Consider the following 21894-nt stretch of genomic DNA (forward strand, 5'->3'; position numbering starts at 1 on the left):
AGTGATTGATGAATTTTCAAGGTAAGTGTCAAGGTTGGTAGGGGCAACCGCACCCTTCTTTCCTCTTCGGCATGCTTTTAGAAGTAGGGCTGAAGTAGTAACAGAGGAAAAATGCTAGTAAGAAATGGACACGGGAAGGAGGCACTGGGGGCACCATGGACACGAGAAGGAGGCACTAGGGGCACTAAGGACATGGGAAGGAAGGAGGGAGGGAATAGAAAGGACAATTGTTGGGCCTGAGTGCAGAAAGAAAGAAATGAAAGAAAGGATATACAGTCAATTAATAGATGTCCCCTTTCGATGAAAAAAATAAATGGTCACGTTACCTCTGACTTACTTTCTCTGCAGCAGAGTCGGCAGCCGCGCTGAGGTGCGGGAAGGTCCCGCGATGACTCGTCTGCCGGCTCTGCTCCGGAAGAAGTAAGTTACGTCGGAGGGGATGGACCCGGCAGACGCCGTCATTGCGAGACTTTGCCACAACTCCCTGCGTCTGCCGGAGCAGAGCCAGCAGATGAGTCATCGCGGGACCTTCCAGCAGGCGACTGCTGAGTCCGCTCCAGGGCAAGTATATCTGAGTGGGGTGGACTGGAAGCCAGCAGCTACAGTCATCGTGGGACTTTGTTGCATGAAGGGAGAGAAAGGAGCAGGATTGCTGGAATGGAAGAGTGGTGGAGGGAAAGAAAGGGGGCAGGGTGCTATGGAAGGGTGGTGCTGATAAAATTGATGTACAGAGAAAGGGGAGAGACGTAAAGGGGAAGGATATTGGAAGGAAAGAAAGGGGGCAGATGCTGATTGAAGAGGGGTGGATGGCGAGAGAAAGGGCAGACATTGGATGGTAGTGGGGAGCCTATGCTGGATGGAAGTGCAGATGGAAGAGATAAGGGAGCAAATGCAGGAAGGAAATGGGAGAAGAGAAAGAGGGGAGCAGACGCTGAATGGAAGTGGACAGAGAGAGGAGAAGGTACTAGATAGAAGGGTTGGAGAAAGAGGGTACATGATGGAAGGAGGGGATAAATAAAAGGAGGGCACATGATGGGGAGAAAAGGATTGAGTTAGGGAAACACTGGAGGGGTGAGGGAAAGAGGTGGCAAGCTTTAGGTAGACAGTAAAAAAGGACATTGATGAGAGGGTAGTAAGAACGTAATCTAGACATATGCAGAAAATAAATTGAAAAGGAAAATGAGGGAAAAAAGGAAAAGGGATTGCAGAAGAAAGGTGTGGGAGAAGGAAGGAGAGGAGAGAGATGCCAGACCAATGGGGGTGAAAGGAGAGATGGAAGGGGGAGGCATACAGTTTCTGGAAGGTGCATAGAAGGAGAGAAGATGCCATATAGGGGAAGAGAGACGGCAGACAGTGGATGGAAGGAAGAGAGTTACAAGAAGATAAGGAAAGCAGAAACCACAGAAGACAAAGGTAGAAAAAAATTTTATATTTATTTATTGCTTTAGGAGCCATGTGTCACTGTTTCTGTGGTGCACTATATGCAGAGTCCAGCTTCTTACTGGTTCAATTTAATCTTTGTCTATGTATTTCTATTTTATCCCCCCTTTTACAAAACTGTGGAGCGTTTTTTAGCGCAAGCCGTGGTGGTAGCAGCTCAGAATTCTATGAGCATCAGAGCTGTTACCACCGTGGCTAAAATCCACACTACAGTTTTGTAAAAGGGGGAGGGGTTAGTTTGTGATGACATATTCCATACTAGGCGAAGGTGTTTTCTGTGTGTTCGAAAGACATGGTTTTTTGTTAGGCTTGACTGCAGGATTGATCTGTACTAGTCTGGCTTGTTTAGTTTTGCAATGGGTGTATTGATGTTGTACTGCTCACTGCAGTATGTAAGATGCTGCCTTTTCCTAGGTACTCATGTGTGACATGTGGCTTGTTACTAAAAATCATGTTTTTCGTACAGATGGGGGGTGTCAAAAAATGATGGGCCCCGGGTGTCACATATGTTAGGTCCGCCACTGGAAAGAACTAGGCAAACAAGTGGAAAAAGTGAAGCTGAGGGTGGTGGAGAAGATACATAGAAACATGACAGCAAATAAAGGCCAAATAGCCCATCCAGTCTGCCCATTTGCAGCATCCACTATATCTCCTCCTTCCTGTAGCTGAACTACCAACTGTCAAGGGTCTTATGGGTTGTATTTGAGAGGAGGACAGGCGGGAGAGGGGAGATATGATAGAGACGTTTAAATACCTACGTGAGGTAAATGCGCACAAGTTGAGTCTCTTTCATTTGAAAGAAAGCTCTGGAATGAGAGGGCATAGAATGAAGTTAAATGGTCATAAGCTCAGGAGTAATCTAAGGAAATACTTTTTTTACAGAAAGGGTGGTACATGTATGGAACAGTCTCCCCGAAGAGGTAGTGTCTGAATTCACAAGGGCCTGGGATAGGCACGTAGGATCTCTTGGAGAGAGAAAGAGATAATGGTTACTGTGGATGAGCCATTTGGCCTTTATCTGCCATCAAACAGTATTTCTATGTTTCTAATTACAGCATTGATTAACTGGGCAATGATCTAACGACTGGACAAAGCAGATACAAAATTCAGTTGTCCTGTTAGAAAAGCTGTGTTAGGATTAACGCAAAGTTGAAATCCGTGTGAGAATAAGCCAGCAAAGATCTTGTCAGGTACTTGTGGCCTGGGTTGGCCACTGTGGGAAACAGGGTACTGGGCCTGATACTGGGTTTTGGTCTGTCCCAGTATGGCAGCTCTTATGTAAATTTTCCCCAGAAGTTAAGGGAAGAATTGTCTGTTTGGTTTAAAAATCATTTGAAAGCTTATTATTCTCAGTTGGCTTTTGGGAATGAAGTGGATTAGATCAGTGTTCTTCAACCACTGGTCCATGGACCAGTGCCGGTCCACAGAAATTTCCTGCCAGTCCACAGAGCCAGCACGTGCATCAGGACCAAAACAGTGTTCTTCAACTGCCGGTCCACGGTGCGATCAATGTAGCGTTATCTTCGAGCCAGCTCCCTCTTCCTAACTGATTCAGTGCACAAAGCCACGGGCAGTGGCTCCTACGGGCATCCTGCGCCTGAACCGGAAGCCTTCTCTCTGACGTTGCAACGTCAGAGGGAAGGCTTCCAGATGAGGCACGGGACGTGCAAGGTGCAATTAGTACTATTATGGGGGTGGGTTCTGGGGTGGAGATTGGGTAGAGATGGGCGGGGTCTGGCCCACGATTAAGCCCAGTGTTCTTCAACCGCCAGTCCACGGACCGATGCCGGTCCACAGAATAATTCTTTTATTTCTGCCGGTCCATAGGTGTAAAAAGGTTGAAAAACACTGGATTAGATGGCTTGAGTGATACATGATGAAATCTGTGAAGGCAGAAAATACATATATTGAATAACTATATTGGAATGTTAGGGTATGTATCTATGGAGTAGGCTCTAGGCTTTTATTTATGTAGTTCCTTTCTGGGGTTTTACTGTTTTTATTATGTAAACCACTGAATGAGTTTGATCTTAACTGTAAATTTCTATGGGCAGAGCAAAACTGGAGAAGCTTGGACACACTGATGGACATACTTTGTGAATGCAGTGCAGAGAAGAAGCTGAGCTGGCCTTTAGAAAAGGTCAGAAAGTTGGGAGTGTTGGACCTCATCAGATTGGACCAGTCGGCCTCCCTGAGATCAGAAAGACAAGAACTACAGAAGTAAAGGCAGGCAAAAAGGAGGAGGATGAAAAAACGCGGAGAATTAAGAGTGAAAAAGAATAGAAGAGTAAGAGATGGAGGAGAGATCTGTGCTCAAAGTGGAAGAGTAGATGTCTGGGGCCTTGTGTCCAATTCTATTTATTTTTATATTGAACCAGTTTTCCAAGTAAAAAGACTTCTTAGCACCAGAGGACTACTACCTAACAAATATACTCTCCCATCCTCATATCGATTCCTCATGGATCCACCACCTATCACAACCACTGTTCACGTCTCTCCCAGATTCGATTTATATCAATTACTTTTACTCCTTAGAGAATCTCTCCTCTTGTTTGTACCATGGGTAAATGTTGATGTTTCCTTCCAAAAAGTGGTGATTATATTCAGTACCTGCTCAACACTCTCTGGGAAGATTCATATCCCGAGACCAAAAAAGATGCAAAAGGGGTGTACCTAGTACCTGCCTGATCTCTGTGCTCACCTGTCTCCATAAGGAGGCCATCTTCAGACATGTGAATAGATTCCATAACCACTGCAACTATGTCAACATAGGCCTGAAGCAGCTCCTACACACCACACATAAAAAATAGGGGGCATTTATACACATAGCATAATAATCTAATTGTTAAGTCCATCCACAGATCAAATGAGTCCACTGCCAAAGTGCAAGTCATCTAAAGACTCTTCAACTCCACATTCTAAGGAGCTATAATCTTCCAAATTTTTGATGGGGCTGAGTCACTATCTGTAAAGGATACAATACAGCCTGGAAATCTATTTTTTCTCCAGACCAGGATGAATAGGTAATTGACCTGTATGTGTGTGTGTGTATATATATATATATATATATATATATTTTTTTTTTTTTTTAATGTGTGAATGAGTAAGTGTATCTTGAATAGAGTGAGTTTAGATATTTTCTGTACATAATGGAGTTCCTTTTTAGTTTATTTTTATGCATTTAAGTCAGGGATCTCAAAGTTCCTCCTTGAGGGCTGCAATCCAGTCGGGTTTTCAGGATTTCCGCAATTAATATGCATTGAAAGCAGTGCATGCACATAAATCTCATGCATATTCATTGGGGAAATCCTGAAAACCTGACTGGATTGCGGCCCTCAAGGAGGAACTTTGAGATTCCTGATTTAAGTCATTTTAACATGTAACTTGCATTTTTATGTAATCCGCTGAGAACTTGTGAAAGATTTATCGGAATATCAAATCTTAGTAAACATAAACATACATATGAACATTTCTGAGGGGGGTCAGCTTTCTACCCACCAAACCCTCCCTCCCTCTAAAAGCTTCAGGACTTCTTTAACCTGAAAATATTGGTACTACATTCTAGCCTCAATCTTAAATTCACTCATTAGAATTTTAAATTCCTTCAACTTTCTTCCCTCCTGCTCAGCAAGTGCCACAAATCTCAGTTCCCACTCAATGACAGTTATTTCCTCTCAAATACCCAATACACTATATGAACAGCCATACTGGGTCTGGCCAATGGTCCATCTAAACCAGTATTCCGTCCTCACGGTGGCCAATCCAGGGCAAGCAGGAATACATTTCATTGGCAACTCCCTGGATTAGAGAGGGAAAAGCATTCACTTGTACCTCCTCCAAATGAACCCAACTCAGCATATCCAGCCCCCTGCAACCATTAGTTGTTGAGTCCTGTACTCACTGTATCTTTAGACCCTTTCATCTATTTACTTCCACATTTGGTGGCTCATTCTTATAATCACAAAAAGTAACATCTTTCACAGTCCCAAAATCCCTCTCCAGGTATTTGTCACCCAAGAATTGGTGAGAAGTCGTGCTATTCAACCATCAGTCCCAAAATTTGGTGCTATTCAACCATCAATCCCAGACTCTCTCCCCCTCTACTGCTGAAAGCATCTGCACCTACCAGCTGCTCATATCCTCCAAAGATGTACATGTTTTTTCCTAGGACACACGCCGAGTGTCCATCTCGAGGCTCCTGGGAATCGTACCAGACACCTTTGGAGTGAACCACTTGTGAGAAGCTGAAATGGAGAGGGAGGGAAAGTAGTTCTCATAAGACTCCAAAGACACAAAGCATCACCCCAAGTTACAGACTAGTGAAGGGCCCAGACGATGCTTCACTTACTGACGTCAAAGGCATACAACACATTGCAGGCACCTTCCATGTCATTACGGCCACCCCAAATATAGATGAGATCATCAATGAGGACAGCGGTGTGACCATATCGCATGTATGGAACCTCCCTTAATGGGTCCCAGCCACTGGAGCGCACTGAGGGGAGCTTCGTCCAGCGAAGAGAAACTGTGGAAGAGACACACATTAATGAAGCTTATCACCTTCTCTTGTGGTATATTACATTTTAAAGAAATCATAAGCCAGAGTGGAAGAACTTCAGCTCCATCTATTCTCTAAGAGAACCATGTTTGGCCTATATTGCTAACTCCCGCTTCCTGCCCCTCCTCCCTGAGAAGAGTGCCAAGCTCCTCTCCTTATCAGCAATCCCTTGCTCGATCTGTCCCTAGTTCTGCAGCCTGCTGCTGCTTGGACACGTGTTCCTATGTGGGATGGACAACCATGGACTGTTTCTGCTACCCTCGATTGAATTCCTCCTCTTCTTACAGGACTTTGAAGTAGAGACTTTTCTTCTCTCTGGTGTTGTAACATAACATAATAGATTCTTATATACGGTTTTGTGCGGTTTACAAATCACAAAATACTAACATAGGAATCACAATGAATTAATCAAGATATTTGCCAAAAGAAATAGGTTTTCAGCATTTTTCTAAAAATTAAATAAGAGGTGGAAAATGATATGTAAACACCAACTTGTTTTTCCCACAAAGCCGTCTGATATGCTAACATTTTACCAAAGAATCATTTATAAACACATTCCTTTCCTGATGGAAAGTCAAAGAACTGCAGTGTACGTAGATGTTTCCTATTTACAAATTTAAAATGATCAAGAAGATAACTTGGCAATAGTTCATTCAGAGCTTGAAAACATATACAGCCAAACTTGAAAATTATTCTAGCTTCCATAGCCAGCCAGTGTAATCTGTGATATGTCTTAGGGACAAATGGATTTGTTCTGTACATACAGAAATTAAAGCATTTAAACCCCTGTAAATTAACATAACATAGAAACCTAGAGAAGGATGGAAGATAAAGAGCTGAACCCCTCCCCCCGACACTCTAGGTGCTTCACTGCTGCTCCATGCTTTTCTACCGTCTTATCCATCCCCTGCTTTTTTCAGTTCCCTCAGGAGTCCATTCCATGAATGCAAGGCCCTTCCCCTGATGGTCTTCCTTAGTCCTCTGTTGTGCAGTAGAAAATGACACGGTGGCTTTTTCCCTTGGTGGGGGGGAGGGGAGTGCTCACTGCGGGCACAAGGACAAGGCCATCCACCGCCTCGTGGAGCGGTGAATGGCCTTGTCCCCACAGTTAAGAGTGGGAACGCACGCGGTCAACGATCCCGCGCAGTTCCTCCTTCCTACTGAATCTATCTCTCTCTCTCTCTCCCTCCCTCCCCTTTACCTTTGCGCTGACAGAGACAATGGTCATGGGAACAGGGCGGCGATGGGGACAAATTTTTTCCCCGTGTCATTCTCAATAATGTGCCCCTCCTCCTTTCTCCTTGGTCAAGGCTAATTTGTTATATCACTTTGCCCTATCCAGTCTGTTAGACACCATCACCCCTAAGGTCAGACTCTGCTCCCTATCACACTAGATCCTTAGGATTTCTGCACCACAGATGCCTCACTTTGCACTTTTCTACAGTGAGTTTTACCTGCAAGTGTTCCGCGTTTTTCTAAAGGTCTCTTCTCATTCTCTCTACTCTCTCCCTTGTGCCCACTCTGTTGCAGATCTTGTGTCAATGCAAAAAGAAACTTTTCTTCTTATCCTTCCACAACATCACTCACAAAGGCACTGAACAGATTCGGCCCCAGGACCAGTTCCAAAGGCACTTCACTAATCACCATTCTCTCTTCTGAATGCATTGCATGTACCACCATTCTTTGGCATCAAATCCAAATTATTACCTTTGGATTCACTCTCAGGTTGCTTAATTTATGAGCTTCCTGTGCAGCACAGTGTCAAAAGCTTTGGGTAGGGTTAAAAGGTAATTTTTCTCAATGGAGGAAAGTAAACAGTGGAGTGCTGCAGGGGTCTGTACTGGGACCGGTGCTATTTAACTTATTTAGTATAAATCATGTTTTATTGGCACATCATCAGTAAATACACAAGACAACTCGACCATACAACAAGGTCGCGAACATCAAATGTACCATCAAACACATTTTCACCCCAACCAAAGGATCCCCCCAATCCCCACCCACTCCAAATCCCAAACCCCCACCCCAACCCAAACCCACACCATGAGACCCAATCCATACCCAAAAAAAACCCCCCCAGCAAGAAAAGATTATGCTGAGCAAGCTGTTTGCTTATGCCGCTCAGCACAGATCAAACAAAACAAGAGAACCAATTCCCATCCTCCCACCCACAATGTGTAATCCCACCCTACCCCCTGAACTCCACATACGTCCAACCACTCATACCCACCTTTCACACTCTCCCAAACATCCACCCACCAACCCGGGGAAAACAGCTGAGAGCATAAGGTATCAACAACAGAGTGAATTCAAGACCAGACTTCTGGCCCTAGGGGAAAGCGAGGAAATGTAGGGGTCCCAGGTCTGCAGGAAAAGCTTCGACCGCCGGACAGATAATCGAGCATGGCGTTGCTCCAAGAGCATCAAATTATGAAAACGATTCCTCCAAGCCCAGTAAGCAGGCGCTATGTCTTGCGTCCAAACGCTAAGAATGATCTTCTTTCCTATAACAGCACCCTTCCGGATCAGCAACCGATGTCTCCGAGCAGGCACTCGCAAAGATTCATATCTATCTAAAAGCAAGCCTACCGGAGACATCGGAATAGCGTGACCAACCAGCCGCTCCAAAAAGCGGAGTATGGCTCTCCAAAAGACTTTCACTCGAGGGCATCCCCAAAACGCATGAAAAAAGGAGTTGCAACCCAGTGTACACTTAGGGCAGATTGGAGAAGAAATGCCCCCAACCTTGTGGACCCGCTCTTGGGAAAAATACGCCCTATACACCACTTGAAATTGGCATTCCTCAGTTCTGCACTAATAGAAATAGAAGAGATACGACCAATAAGGGAAGGAAAGTTCAAGGACTCACCAGGTATGCCCAGATCTCTACCCCAGCGGCTCTCCAGAGCCGTATAAGACTTCTGAGGAGTAAGCCGCCGCAAAGCCCCATGCAACGCAGACACCGTCAAGCCACAAGCATAAAATTGGGCAAAAAATAGACGAAATTGGTTACCCAATCGAAACCGTAAGCCCGGGCGCGCCAAGGATCCCACATAATGATGAATTTGCCGGTACGCAAACAGACCTCCCACACCCAAAGAATGAAGCATGGGAAAATCTCCCCAAGGTCTCATCGCCCCATCCTCATCCAATAAATGCTCAAGAAGAAGAAACCCCTCTCCAGTCCATCGCACAAAGACCGAGTTATCACAGCCAGGCAGAAACTGCGGATTCCCCCGTATAGACAACTGATCCGAAACTTGATGGTCCCCCCCCAGTAACCCTACCAATGCCTTCCAAGAAAAACGCCACGACCTAAGGATGAAACTAGATCGGAACGCGGGAGGCAAGAGGCGAACAGGTAACTGAGACAGCGAAAACAAGTGCCAAGGAGAGAAAAGAGCATGCTCAAAGTCCCGAAAAAGATAGTCATCACTCTGTAAGCACCAGTCTCCCAAAAATCGCAACAAGCAAGCCAGATTATAGAGGCCAATATCCGGGAGCCCCACACCATATTTAACTTATTTATAAAGGATCTGGAAATTGGGACGATGAGTGAGGTGATTACATTTGCAGATGACACTAAACTGTTCACCGGTATTAAAACGCATGCAAATTGCAGGCAGACCTTAGGAAACTGGAAGACTGGGCGTTGGGCATTGGGGAACTTACTGCAAAACTTAAAAGTTAAATTCTATATCTATGCAGACAATATCACTATAGTTATTCCCCTTACCACCCTGACTTCTGAGACAATGAATCAACTATCATCCATTCAAAAGCAAATCAAATTATGGATGACAGAATTCAAATTGAAACTCAACTCAGACAAAACCAAATTTTTCCTGGCAAGCCCAAACGATAAAATTAAAGACGCATCAATCTTCTTGAATGGTCAGGTCTTCCCTATTGACCATTCCATAAAAATTCTGGGAGTGACTCTGGACCGCCACCTCACTCTAAAACGCTCACAGCAGATTTACTGGTATAGAAAATGCTTCTTGATACTATGGGAAACTCAGAACCATCAGAAAATACTTTGATGCAGCACCATTCCCGCCTATTTGGTTCAATCTTCCATCTTGAGCATGCTCGACTATTGCAACACCATTTACTTAGGATCTTTCAAAAAAAACCATTCTAAGACTCAGAGTATATCAGAATTCAGCAGTTCGACTGATTTTGGGGCTGAAGAAAAAGGGATCACATTAGTCCCTATTATCAAAAACTTCATTGGCTGCCCCTGGAAGCAAGAGTTCTGTTTAAATTTTTCTGTCTTTGTTACAAATCAATATTTGGTCTGGCCCCCACGTACCTGGTTTCCCAATTTAATCTGGATAGTTCTATTAGGCTCACACGTAGAATTCATCTGTTCACCTTTCCAACAATTAAGGCCTGCCACTACAAAGGATTCCTAGACAGAACGCTCGCCTTCCAGGCAGGCAAATGGAACGACTGGCTGGGTAAAATCATCACGCATTCCTCATCCTACCTCAATTTTAGAAAATCTGTAAAAATGAATCTGTTTAATCGAATTGTAACCTAAGAAATTTTTACAAACTTCCTTTCTTCCTTTCTGTAAACTTGTATGTGATATCTTTGTATTGTGACCTTCACTGTTTGTTCAGCTCCTTTGGTTGTAAACTGCCTTGAATCATCATGGTTTATATTTGATAACAATGTAGTGTAAACTCTTCGCTGATTGTCCAGCACATCTTGATGTAAACCGCCTCGAACTTTCATGGCTTTGGCAGTATATAAGAATAAAATTATTATTATTATAATATGGCAGATGAAATTTAATGTGGACAAATGCAAAGTGATGCACATTGGGAAAAATAACCCAAATCACAGTTACTAGATGCTATGGTCCTTGGGGGTTAGTGCCCAAGAAAAAAATCTGGGTATCATTGTAGACAAAACGATGAAGCTTTCCGTCCAATGTGCGGCCGCAGGGAAATACTTTTAAAACTAATAGGAGGAAATATTTTTTCACTCAAAGAATAGTTAACCTCTGGATCACATTGACAGAGATTGTGGTAAGAACGGATAGCATAGCTGCTTTTAAGAAAGGTTTGGACAAATTGCTGGAGGAAAAGTCCATAGTCTGTTATTAAGACATGGGGATAGCCTCTGCTTGCCCTGGATCGGTAGCATGGAATATTGCTACTCCTTGGGTTTTAGCCAGTTTCTAGGGACCTAGATTGGCCACCGTGACAACGGGCTACTGGGTTTGATGGACCATTGGTCTGACCCAGGAAGGATATTATGATGAAATCTAATGCCTGTGCTCAATTATTTTTCTAGTCACTCAAAGAAATCAGATCTGTAGGGACAAAACCTGCTTTTTTAATTAATGCATTGTCTACTGTCTTATCTTTCTTATTTAATTTGGAGTTCCATTCGATATACTTTTACAGTGGTACCTTGGTTTACGAGCATAATTCGTTCCAGAAGCATGCTTGTAAACCAAAATACTCGTATATCAAAGCGAGTTTCCCCATAGGAAATAATGGAATCTCGCTTTGATATGTTCCCACCCCCCGAGGCCAGCGGTACTTGCTCTATCCCCCCCCCCACTACGAGAACCGTCAATTGCTCCCCCGAAGGCCCCCCCCGCAACCCGGCACCCCCCTCCGCCGCGACCTGAAGTCCCCCAGACCCACCCGAACCCACTTCTTACTTTCAGCTCAGCATCAGCACTGGCATGTCCTGTGCGTTGGTGCCGATGCCCGAAGATCGGCCTCCTCTTCTGTGCTGGGCCTTGAGCATCTGCGCATTGGAGATCTCGGAGAGAACGTGAACTCGAAGGCCTTGAGCATGCGCAGATGCTCAAGACCCAGCACAGAAGAGGAGGAGGCCCATCTTTGGGCACCGGCACCAACGCACAGGATATGCCAGTACCGGTGCCAAGGCCGAGCTGAAAGTAAGAAGCGGGTTTGGATGGGTCTGGGGGACTTCAGGTCGCGGCGGGGGGGGGGGGGGTGGTGCGCTTGTAAATCGAGCCACGCTTGGTTTCCAAGGCGCCGATTTTGCGAATGTTTTGCTCGTCTTACAAAACAATCGCAAACCGGTGCACTCGTAAACTGAGGTACCACTGTATTTGTAAAGCACTTTGATTGTCAAATGAGGGATGGTATATAAATGTTTAATAAACTATAAACCATCCATAAACCATACTGTCTCAGATTTTACAACCCACAGAATGTAAATAGTTCATTACCCTTTCCTTCACTACTGTCTTTACTAATTTGTCTATTACCAACCTGCAGTTTCCAGCTTCTTCTCTCTTCCTATTCTTGAAAACAGAGAGTGTGTGGCGCAGGGATCAGAGCTACAGCCTCAGCACCAAATCTCTCGCTGCTCATTGTGACCCTGGGAAAGTCACTTAATCCCCTCATTGCCCCAGGTACACTAGAGTTTGAGCCAACCGGGACAGATAGGGAAATATGATAAAGTACCTGAATGTAAACCACTTAGGATATAAGGGGGAGTAGCGTTATATGTTAAAGATCATATTAAAGCTACACAATTGCAGGATCTGCAGGGCAAGGAAGAGGCATTGTGGAACAATTTGGAAAGAGGGAATGGTGAATATATTTACACTGGTGCAGTGTTCTCCCTAGGGCCTTTTAGCTGGGCGGTCCGCCCAGCTAATTTAGACGAGCGCCCGGCTATCATCTGCTGCTGCCGCCCCTGCTGAACATTTAAAAAAAACCTGGCTTGGAGAATTCAGCCCGTAGTGAATTTATGCTCTGGGGCACTAACGTGTGTATGCCGGCTTCCCTTCTCTTCCCTCCGAAACCGGAAGTTATGTCCGGGGGGGGGAGAGAAGGGAAGCCGGCACGCACATGTTGAGAGCCCTAAAGCAAGCGTTCGCTAAGGGCTAATGCAGGAGACAGGTTAGTGAAGCATTTGCTCTTCTTGCTGCCGGGTCCTGCCTACTTTCTATTTCCGCGAAGGCAGGACATTTCCCCCAATAGGTCGATCGCGATCTTGGGCTGATCAGCCTTCCTCTCCCCGACGGCAGAATTCACGTCGGGGAGAGGAATGCTGGTCGGCCGAAGCAGGGAGAGCTTGGGGCGGCATCGGCTTTCAGGCCTGTTATTGGTGGCGATTTGGGTCCTGATCCCCAATGGCATTGGCTTGGGGGAGGGCAGGGAGAAAGAAAGAAAAAGGGCAGGCAGGGAGATAGAAGGAAAGAAGAGAAACAGAAAAAAAAGAAAGGGAGGCAGAGAGAAAGAAAAGGCAGGGAGAGAGGAAGGAAAAGTTGGGGGAGGGAATAAGGTCTGGAGGAGAGGAAGCATACAGGCTAAAAGAAGGGAAGAAAGATTGGATGCACAGTCAGAAGAAGAAAGTGCAACCAGAGACTCATGAAATCACCAGACAAGGTAGGAAAAATGATTTAATTTTAAATTTAGTGTCTGAATTTATATCTGCTGTCTATATTTTACACTATGGTCCCCTTTTACTAAACCGCAATAGAGGTTTTTAGCGCAGGGAGCCTATGAGCGTCGAGAGCAGCGCTGGACATTCAGCGCAGCTCCCTGCGCTAAAAACTGCTATCATGGTTTAGTAAAAAGGGAGGAGGTATATTTGTCTATTTTTGTATGATTGTTACTGAGGTGACAGGCATAGAGTCATCTGCTTTGACCTCTTTGAAAAACCCTGGAATAGGAATGATGATTAACATTTTCTATGCGTACAGTGTGCTTTGTGCCCCTCCTAATGTACTTCCCTTTTATGTACTTTTCTTTAAAAAAAAAATTGTATTTCTTCCCCCCTTTCCTAATGTTTCCCTTGTTCAATTTACCCCTGTTGGTCTAATTATAAAGATTATGTATTAGTGATTTTTTTTTTTTTTTAATTTCATTTTATTTCTGTAAAACGCTTTGTAATTTGAAAAGCGTTTAATCAAATTATTTGAATAAACTTGAAACTTGTTGGTAGATCATTTTGACTTGGTCATTTTAAAAGTAGCTCGCTCCTTAGTTTTATCAAGTGGTGCAGTGAGGGGCCAGCATTTTACATCTTATCACCTCATTCTTTCTTTTTTCTCTTCATGTACAGCACGGTTCTTTATTCTAAGCAGCTCTGGCACTAACAGTACTACGGGTGCCTTATGCTACTTTCACTACCACTTGCAGTCAGGTTCTTTTTATCATTTTATCATGGTTTTAGTTTATTATTTAGTTTTTCACCAGTATTTTCATTTATTTATTAAAGCAGCCTTTTTTAACAGCCCGATGCCCCTGCCTTATCAGTGTGCATTCAATCCACTGCCGATACTTTTTTGGCGCCTCTTTCAACAGATCAAATATCATAGCCCCAATGTCGCATGTTCACATTTATTCTGCGTACGAGTTTATCTCATCAATGCAGAGACCTTTTCGTTAAGTCCATTTTACACTCCCTTTTTTACTTTCCCAAGTGCTGTGGTTTTATTCTTTGGTTTTAATAGAAGCTCATTTGAACAATAATTTAGATCTTTCCCAGGTTTCACTTTTCATCTACCTGGTCTTTTCTGGTTTCCTTTCTAGAGTCTGCTTTTCGTCTGGAGTCTTTTGAGTTTAGAATTACATTTTATGACATATTTTTGAGGTTATAATTGTATGACATGTCTAAATCCATTCTTTTTATTATTTTTTTGTCACCTCATACAGTGGCAGACCGCCCCGGGTGCCAGCCTTAGGGGGGTACACAGCCGGCTGAATCCAGAACCTTTCGAGCTGCTCTAAATGGCACCTGCACCTCAGTGCGGCTGCCGTACTTATTCCGAAGCAGAGTCAGCAGCCACACTGAAGTGCAGGTAGGTCCTGCGATGACTGCATTTGCCGCCTCTGCCTCCGGAAGATGTAAGTGGCGTCGGAAGGGGTGGACTGGAAGCTGCAGTCATTGTGGAACCTTGCCACAACTCCCTGCGTCTTCCACCCCCTCCAACATCACTTACATCTTCCAGAGGCAGAGGCAACAGAAGCAGTCATGGGACCTTGCTGGTTTGGAGGGAGAGAGGAGCATAGAAGGGTGGTAGAGGGAGAAAAAGGGGGTCAGGGTGGTATGGAATGGTGGTGGAGGGAGAGAAAGGGGGCAGATGCTGATGGAATTAGTGTGCAGGGAAAGGAGAGAGAGACATAAGGGGGAAGGATACTGGATGGAATTGGGTTGGAGGGAAAGAAAGGGGGCAGATGCTGATGGAAGTGGGGGGAAGGCAGAGGAGAGAGTGAAATAGCAGACCATGGGCATATGGGAGAGGGAAGGGAAGAACAGGAGAGAGATGCCAGACCATTGGAGGAGGGAAGGGAAGAAGATGGATGCCAGAATAATAGGGGTGAAGGGAGAGATGGAAGGGGAATACAAGGAGAGAAGATGCCATATAGAAGGGGCAGAGAGAGGGTAGACAGTGGATGAAAGGAAGAGAGCGACAAGACTATGAAGAAAGCAGAAACCAGAGAAGACAATGTAGAAAAAAATTCCATTTATTTTTTTGCTTTAGGGGAGATGCATCGCTGTTTCTATGGTGTTGCATTGTATACAGAGTCCAGCTTCTTGGTGGTTCAATTTAACCTTTGTCTACATTTTTCTATTTTATCCACCCTTTTACATTTTTTTAGCACCGGCCATGGTGGCAATTGCTCAGAATTCTATGAGAGTCTGAGCTGTTACCACCATGGCTAAAAACCACATTATAGTTTTGAAAAAAGGGAGAGGGGTTAGTTTGTGAGTACATATTCCATATTAGGCGAAGGTGTTTTCTGTGTTCTGTGTGTTCGAAAGACATGGTTTTCAGTTAGGATTGACTGTGTAGGATTGATCTGTACTAGACTGGCTTGTTTAATTTTACAATGGGTGTATTGATGTTGTACTACTCACTGCAGTATGTAAGATGCTGCCTTTTCCTAGGTACACTCTTATGTGATGTGTGGATTGTTATAAAAATCATGTTTTTCATACAGATGGGGGGGGGTGTAAAAAAATGATGGGCCTCGGGTGTCACATATGCTAGGTACACCACTGTCTTCATAGTTTATATCTAATTCACAAGCCTGCTTTTAGGATCTACAGGGTATGTATCCCTCTGATTCATGACAATTTCACTTCTCATGTTATCTTATCCATTCTTTTGATTATACAACTGCCCAGATAAGCATCAGTCTTTGACGTGATTGGACCTTGAAAACTAACGGCAACAGTGTTCTCCCCAGAAATTTTTTCCAGCCATGAAAACTATTTGCTGCATTTAGTGTGCCACAAAAAACATTTGCTCCGTTTAGTGTGCCGGAGTTAAAAAAGTTTGAGAGACGCTGCTCTATACTATTTGAAAGAGGGCAAATATCTAATTATTCACTTCTAGAATTGGATACTTCTTAAATTTAATAAAAAATTATGGAACAAGTGTCAAACCTTAAGAAAGGCAGTCATATTGAGCATTAGAAAATAACTAGTAATAATTAACTAATACAAATAGTACACATTTAGGGCTCCTTTTACTAAGCTGCGCTAGTGGTTTTACCACGCGCTTAGCTCACGCAGAATTGCCGCACATGCTAGATGCCAATGCCAACATTGAGCTGGCGTTAGTTCTAGCCGTGTAGTGCGGCAATTCTGCACACGCTAAAAACGCTATTGCAGCTTAATATAAAAGGAGCCCTTAATTTTCCCCACCACCAAATTTCTCCGTCCCGCCCCACCCGGCTACTTTTCCCGGCTGGAAAAAATTTCTGTGGAGAACACTGCAACAGCCTTTACCTACCTTGCCCAATCAACACAATAAAAAAACTACAGACCGTCCAGAACACAGCCCTCAGACTCATATACTCACTCAGCAAATACGACCACATTACCAAAGCATACACAGAATCTCACTGGCTACCAATAAAAGCAAGAATACAATTCAAACTCTACTGTCTCCTATTCAAAGTAACCCACGGCGTGGCACCCAGCTACCTAAACAACCACTTTCACTACTATCTCTTATCCAGAAGAAGGAGAACACAGAACATTTTCACCTACCCTCCTCTCAATGGTACCCGACGTAAGAAACTTTATGACAACCTACTAGGGACACAGGCAGCTAATATTGACTCCGACATCTCAAAATTACTGATCGAAACTACAGACATAAAAGAGTTCCGAAAAGAAATAAAAACACTACTGTTCAAAAAATATCTCCCATCAATATAAACCGCCATCTAATGAGTTCCCAACCAATTCCTTTGGGAACAGAATCTCTTTATCCAAGCCAAACTAAATACCCCCTCTGTCCATTTCATCAACATTAATTAACCAACATCATGCAATCATCAAAACAATAAATACACTTCCACTTATAGGCATATGATGCTACTCTCCATCCGAAGAAACTTGACTCATCTCAAGTAACATCTTTTGTAATCTAGAATATATTGTAATTCTTATTCTCCACCAGTTATAAATTGACTCAGTTGCTATGTAACATCTCCTGTGATATTGAATGTACTGTAATTCTTCACTATTACCTGTAATTAACACTTCTCCTGTAATGTAATTCTACTGGAAATGCCCAGATATCTTCCTTATTGTAATCCGAGACTATGTTATATCTGCTGCGATGTTGAATGTATTATAACTCTTCACTGTTACTTGTAATCTACTCTTCTCCTGTAATGTAATTCTACTGGAAATGTCCAGATTCATCTTTATTGTAATCCGCCTAGAACCGCAAGGCACAGGCGGAATAGAAATCCCTAATGTAATGTAATGTAATGTGTGATATACAAGCCTCCTTCACAGACAGAAGAAGTAGATAGAGATTTAATAGTAGACATTTAGAATACAGTGGAACCTTGGTTTACAAGAATAATTTGTTCCAGAAGCATGCTCGTAAACCAAATTACTCATATATCAAAGCCAGTTTCCCCATAGGAAGTAAGGGAAACTCGCTTGATTTGTTCCCACCCACCCCCACCCCTCGAGGCCAGCGGCACTGCTCCACCCCCCCCCCCCCGAGAACCGGCATAGCTCCCTCCCACCAGCCCGAACAAAAGCCTTAGCCCATCTGGCACCGGCACGCAGCCCCAGGAAATGCTGATGCACAAAGATCCTTCCTGTTGCCTGGGCCTTGAGCATCTGCGCATGCTCAAGGCCTTCTGGCTTCCTTGAGCATGCGCAGATGCTCAAGGCCCAGGCAACAGGAAGGATCTTCATTCACTGGCACGTCCTGTGGGGTAAGGCTTCTGTTCGGGCGGGCGGGTGGAGGGTGCTCGCAAATCGAGTCAATGCTCGGTTTGCAAGTCACGATTTGCGAGAATGTTTTTGCTCATCTTGCAAAACACTCGCAAACTGCGTTACTCGCAAACCAGGTTTGACTGTATATCTAAAAAAGGGGAAGTTTTACTAATAGGTGATTTTAACATGCCAAATGTTGACTGGGGTATCCTTATTGCAGGGTCTTCTAGAAGTAGGGAGATTCTGGATTCTCTACAAGGAGAACTGTTCTAATGGAACCCACGTGGGATGGGATCATACTGGACTTAGTGCTTACAAACAGAGAAAGTGTTTCTGATGTTACAGTGGATGATCATCTGGCATCCAGTGATCACTGCATGGTACGGTTTAATATTAAGATTGGTATAGAGAGGGCTCATTGAAAAGCAAAGGTTCTAGACTTAAAAAAAAAAAACTAACTTTGTTCGGATAGGGGTTGACTGGGTGGGAACATCTGGAAGGAGTGGAAATGCAGTGGGCAAAACTTAAATGAGGGATTATAAGGGCAACAAACCTTTTTGCAAGACAAGTAAGTAAAAGTAAGAGGTAAAGAAGGCCGCTTTGGTTCTCAAAAGTAGTAGCTGAGAAGGTAAGGAATAAAAGGTTAGCTTTCATAAACTATAAAAGATCACAGAAAAGGAAAACAGGCAAAATATCTGGAAAAGAGGAAGACAGGCAAAAATATCTGGAAAAGTTAAGAGAGGCTGGTCTTGTAGATAGGAAAGCAAAGATGCAAATGGAAGAGAAAATAGCTGACACGATAAAACGGGGAGAGAAGACATTTTTTAGATATATTAGTGATAGGAAGAAGTGCAAAAGTGACATTGTGAGACTCAAAGGTGAAGGGGAGGAATATGTAGAAGCTGATAAAGAAAAGGCCGAAATGCTTAACAAATATTTCTGTTCTGTGTTCACGGCTGAAGCACCGGGAGTGGGACCGTAGAAGACGTGAATAGGGATGGAGGAGTAATAGACCCTGATCGATTTTCAGAGGGTTGTGTTCATGAGGATCTAGCTAAAATAAAGGTAGACAAAGCAATGGGGCCAGATGGTGTACATCCTAGGGTGCTGAAGGAACTTAAGGAAGTTCTGGTGGCTCTGCTGACTGACCTTTTCAACGAGTCTCTAGAGTCAGGAGTGGTACCGGAGGACTGACAAAGGGTGGATGTGGTCCGTCTCCACAAAAGTGGAAGTAAGGAAGAAGTAGGGAATTACAGGCCAGTACGTCTGATCATTAGTGAAGACACGAAAACTGCCAATCAAGTGGAGAAAGCTTCATCCAAGGCTAGACAAATGATGGGTTGTATCCGTAGAAGTTTCGTCAGCCGGAAGCCCGAAGTCATAATGCCTTTGTACAGATCCATGGTGAGACCTCATCTGGAATACTGTGTACAATTCTGGAGGCCATATTACCGTAAAGATGTGCTGAGAATTGAGTCGGTTCAACGAATGGCCACCAGAATGGTCTCGGGGCTCAAGAATCTACCATATGAGGAAAGGCTGAACAAATTGCAGCTATACTCACTCGAGGAACGTAGAGAGAGGGGGGACATGATTGAGACGTTTAAATATATCACAGGCCGTATCGAAGTGGAAGACGATATCTTCTCTCTTAAAGGACCCTCGACCACAAGAGGGCATCCGCTGAAAATCAAGGGCAGGCAATTTCATGGCGACACCAGGAAGTATTTCTTCACCGAAAGGGTGGTCAATCATTGGAATGAACTTCCACTACAGGCGATCAAGGCCAGCAGCGTGCCAGATTTTAAGAAAAAATGGGATACGCATGTGGGATCTCTAGTGGGACGAAGTTAAGAGGGTGGGTCAATAGGGTGGGCAGACTTGATGGGCTATGGCCCTTTTCTGCCGTCATTTTCTATGTTTCTATATTTCAAATTAATGGAAACACTTTTAAAACAGAGAATGGTCAAGTTTCTGGAATCCTGTGGATTACACGACCAGAGGCAACATGGATTCACTAGAGGTAGGTCTTGTCATACAAATCTGATCAATTTCTTTGACTGAGTGACAGAGAGGATGTGCACTAGATGTGGTATATTTAGATTTTGGCAAAGCCTTTGACAGTGTTCCACACAGATGTCTAATAAATAAACTGAGTACCCTCGGGATGGGTCCCAAAGTGATGGGCTGGGTCAAAAACTGGTTGAGTGGAAGGCGACAGAGGGTAGTGATCAATGGAGATTGCTCTGAGGAAAGGGATGTTACCAGTGGTGTGCCTCAAGGTTCTGTTCTTGGGCCTGTTCTTTTTAACATTTTTATAAACAATATTGCTGAAGGGTTGTCGGGTAAGCTTTGTCTCTTTGTGGATGATACCGAAATCTGTAATAGAGTAAACACGCCAGATGCATTTGGGCTGCAAAAACCCGAGGGAACAGTACAGATTAGGGAGAGAAGAGCTTATGTGCCTGATAGAAGAGCGGGACTTGGGTGTGATTGTATGTGATGATCTTAAGGTGGCCATACAGGTTGAAAAGGTGACGATGAGAGCTAGAAGGATGCTAGGTTGCATAGGGAGAGGTATGGCCAATAGAAAAAAGGAGTTAATAATACCTCTGTATAAGACTCTGGTGAGACCTCATTTAGAATACTGTGTACAATTCTGGAGGCCACACCTTCAAAAAGATATAAAAAGGATGGAGTCGGTGCAGAGGAAAGCTACAACAGGTAATTGAGGCCAGTAGCATGCCAGATTTTAAGAAAAGATGGGATTGGCATGTGGGATCTCTTCATGGAGGTAGTCAGGGGGTGGGCCATTAGTGTGGGCAGACTAGATGGGCTTCAACGCTAAGAAATGCAAGAACATGCACTTTGGCAGCAGAAATCCGTGCAGAACTTACACCTTGAATGGTGAGACCTTAGCTAGAACTTCAACAGAATGAGACTTGAGAGTGATCATCAGCGCAGACATGAAAACTGCTGATCATGTGGAGAAGGCTTCATCTAAGGCAAGACAGTTGTTAGATTGCATCCGCAGGAGTTTCGTAAGCCGGAAGCCTGAAGTCATAATGCCATTATACAGAACCATGGTGAGGCCTCATTTGGAATACTGTGTGCAATTCTGGAGGCCACACTACCGAAAAGATGTGCTGAGAGTAGAGTCGGTGCAACGGATGACCACCAGGATGGTCTCGGGACTCAAGGATCTATCGTTCGAGGAAAGGCTGAAAAATTTGCGGCTGTACTCACTCGAGGAACGTAGGGAGAGAGGAGACATGATCGAGACGTTTAAGTATATTACCGGCAGTATCAAGATGGAAGAAGAGATTCTCTTTCTCAAAGGACCCTTAGCCACAAGAGGGCATCCGCTCAAACTCAGAGGCGGGAAATTTCATGGCGACACCAGGAAATATTTCTTCACCGAGAGAGTGGTTGATCCTTGGAACGAGCTCCCGGTGCAGGTGATCGAGGCAAACAGCATGCAAGAATTTTAAGAGCAAATGGGATGCCCATGTAGGATCCCTTAGAGCAGTGGTTCCCAACCCTGTCCTGGAGGAACACCAGGCCAATCGGGTTTTCAGGCTAGCCCTAATGAATATGCATGAAGCAAATTTGCATGCCTATCACTTCCATCATATGCAAATCTCTCTCATGCATATTCATTAGGGCTAGCCTGAAAACCCGATTGGCCTGGT

General features: G+C 44.2%; 1 protein-coding gene across 1 annotated transcript in view; it reads right to left on the reverse strand.

Annotated features, from left to right (window-relative positions):
• KLHDC3 (kelch domain containing 3) overlaps nucleotides 1-21894 on the reverse strand; it is a 223131-nt gene that overhangs the window by 138500 nt on the left and 62737 nt on the right. Inside the window, 3 exon segments of the mRNA XM_033937707.1 lie at nucleotides 5567-5632; nucleotides 5635-5684; nucleotides 5789-5965. Coding sequence (XP_033793598.1) covers nucleotides 5567-5632; nucleotides 5635-5684; nucleotides 5789-5965 — 293 coding nt within the window.

The sequence above is a fragment of the Geotrypetes seraphini genome, chromosome 3, assembly GCF_902459505.1.
Source record: "Geotrypetes seraphini chromosome 3, aGeoSer1.1, whole genome shotgun sequence".
Taxonomy (NCBI): Eukaryota; Metazoa; Chordata; class Amphibia; order Gymnophiona; family Dermophiidae; genus Geotrypetes; species Geotrypetes seraphini.